The sequence below is a fragment of the Nanorana parkeri genome, unplaced genomic scaffold (assembly GCF_000935625.1).
Source record: "Nanorana parkeri isolate BGI_ZX_2015 unplaced genomic scaffold, ASM93562v1 scaffold3197, whole genome shotgun sequence".
NCBI lineage: Eukaryota > Metazoa > Chordata > Amphibia > Anura > Dicroglossidae > Nanorana > Nanorana parkeri.
In genome coordinates, this window is record NW_017309465.1 from 29,567 (window position 1) to 31,664 (window position 2,098).

The window sequence follows — 2,098 nt, forward strand, 5'->3', positions numbered from 1 at the left end:
TAGTATAAAAAATATATTTATATATATTTTTATTTTCCTAATTTTGTTTTACTTTATTTTATTTTTTTACACTTTGTAAAGAAAAAGTTAAAAAAAAGCTTTATTTTATTTGTCAGTTTATATCGGTCACTAGGACGGCTCGATAAATTAACTTTTTTTTTTTTTTTAAATTTTTGTCTATTATTAGGCTGCTCCAAACTTAGGAACAGCCAATAATAACCTTAGAGACTGATCCCGACAGCATGTCAGAATCAGATCTCACTAAGGCCGGGTTCACACCTTGGCGTACGGAATATGAACGCGTGCCGCGCGTTTTCACCGCGATTTGCGGTTTAAAAAAAAAGTTCGATTCCGAGGGCTACCCGGCTGTATCCCGATGGATACGCGCGGCAAATACGCCCCAAAGAAGCTCCTGTACTTCTTTGGGCGCAGGGCGTTTTGCAGTGCATTCCTACGTGCTGTAAAGCGCCCAGGTGGGAACCACGCCCATAGGCAATCATTGGTTTTCACATGTAGAGCGTTTTACAGAGCGTAGGAACGCGCTGTAAAACGCCCAGGTGTGAACCAGGCCTAAGGCTCTGTTCACACCTAGGCGTATCAAATATGCGCGTTTCTACCGCGATTGTATTCCAATGGAAACGCGCAACAAAAACGCCGCAAAGAAGCTCCTGTACCTTTTCAGGCGTGGGCCGTTTTGTAGTGCGTTCAGACGGGCTGAAATACGGCAAGGTGTGAACCAGACCCATTGAATACAATGTGATTTTCATGTTTGAGCGTTTTGTAGAGCGTTGAACGCTCGACGAACGCTCTACAAAACGCTCAAACATCTAAATCCCATTGTATTCAATGGGTCTGGTTCACACCTTGCCGTATTTCCACCCGTCCCTAACGCGCTACAAAACGGCCTACACCCAAAGAAGTACATGTACTTCTTTGGGGCGTTTTGGTCTCGCGTTTCCATTGGGATACAGCCAAGTAGCCCTCGGAAACGCGCGTGAATCGCGGTAAAAACGCGCGGCAAACGCGCATATTCAATATGCCTAGGTGTGAACCCAGCCTAAAGGTCTTTGATCCTGCCCAGCCGATCAGAAGTGATACATTTCAGGCTCAGAGATACATTGTAACATTCCTGGGCCTGAAATGTATCATAAACATCGGGCCGTCTGTGGAGCTGTCACCACGAGTAGCAGAGAGGCGACTCACTCCGCTACCTCTCTGCTCTCTTCAGCTGTCAAATACAGGATCACTATTTAGCGCTCCCGTATTTGCATGTAACGGCTTCATTCTTTCAATAATGAATGTCTCAATACTGAGAATCAGCGGTTACCGACATTAGAGAGCCTTAAATAACTCATCACGTGCAGTGTACGTCTCCTGGCGCAAAGGGGTTAATTCCATAGTTCTGAAGCCTCATAGAAGTCAACGTGGTCTGCCAGCCTCTCGTCTTCTCCCGCCTCTTTTCCATCATGGTTGGTTGGGCTTCATGTGATCTGTGATTTCCTCTTGCTGCATGTGTGACTTCCATTTGCCTGCATTGAGTACAAATTCATTCTCCACAGGAGTCGCGCTGGGGTGACAGGGAGCCTGAAAGTGGCTGGAGACGTGGCGGGGAGACTGCAGATGAACGCAAGGCGCCTCCTCCTGAAAAGTAATTCGAAGATCTTTTGGTTCCGTTATTTCAAAGTTTGTACAAAATTTATATACTAACTAACGCTTTGTTGTTCCAGAGATTGGCGTCGGGCAGGACAAGATCCGGAAATATCAGCCAAACAGGAGTCCGAAGATATTTCAGATGAAGGGCCGCATGTTAGGAAGGAAGCGGCGCCTAATGATGAAGAAAAAGAACGCTTTGAAGATCCCGCACCTGTTCGCCGTGGCCTGCTTGAAGATGGAGGCCCCAAACGTGATTTAGATGAGGACAGGACATCGTGGCGAGGTGCAGAAGAGGATCGTGGACCTAGAAAGGGCTTGGAGGAGGACCGGGTCCCCAGGAGAGGCTTGGAGGAGGACCGGGTCCCCAGGAGAGGCTTGGAGGACCGGGTCCCCAGGAGAGGCTTGGAGGAGGACCGGGTCCCCAGGAGAGGCTTGGAGGAGGACC

The 2,098-nt window shown here is 47.9% G+C and overlaps 1 protein-coding gene across 1 annotated transcript in view; it reads left to right on the forward strand.

Annotated features, from left to right (window-relative positions):
• EIF3A (eukaryotic translation initiation factor 3 subunit A) overlaps positions 1 to 2,098 on the forward strand; it is a 22,574-nt gene that overhangs the window by 16,214 nt on the left and 4,262 nt on the right. The window contains 2 exon segments of the mRNA XM_018574732.1: positions 1,560 to 1,648; positions 1,728 to 2,026. Coding sequence (XP_018430234.1) covers positions 1,560 to 1,648; positions 1,728 to 2,026 — 388 coding nt within the window.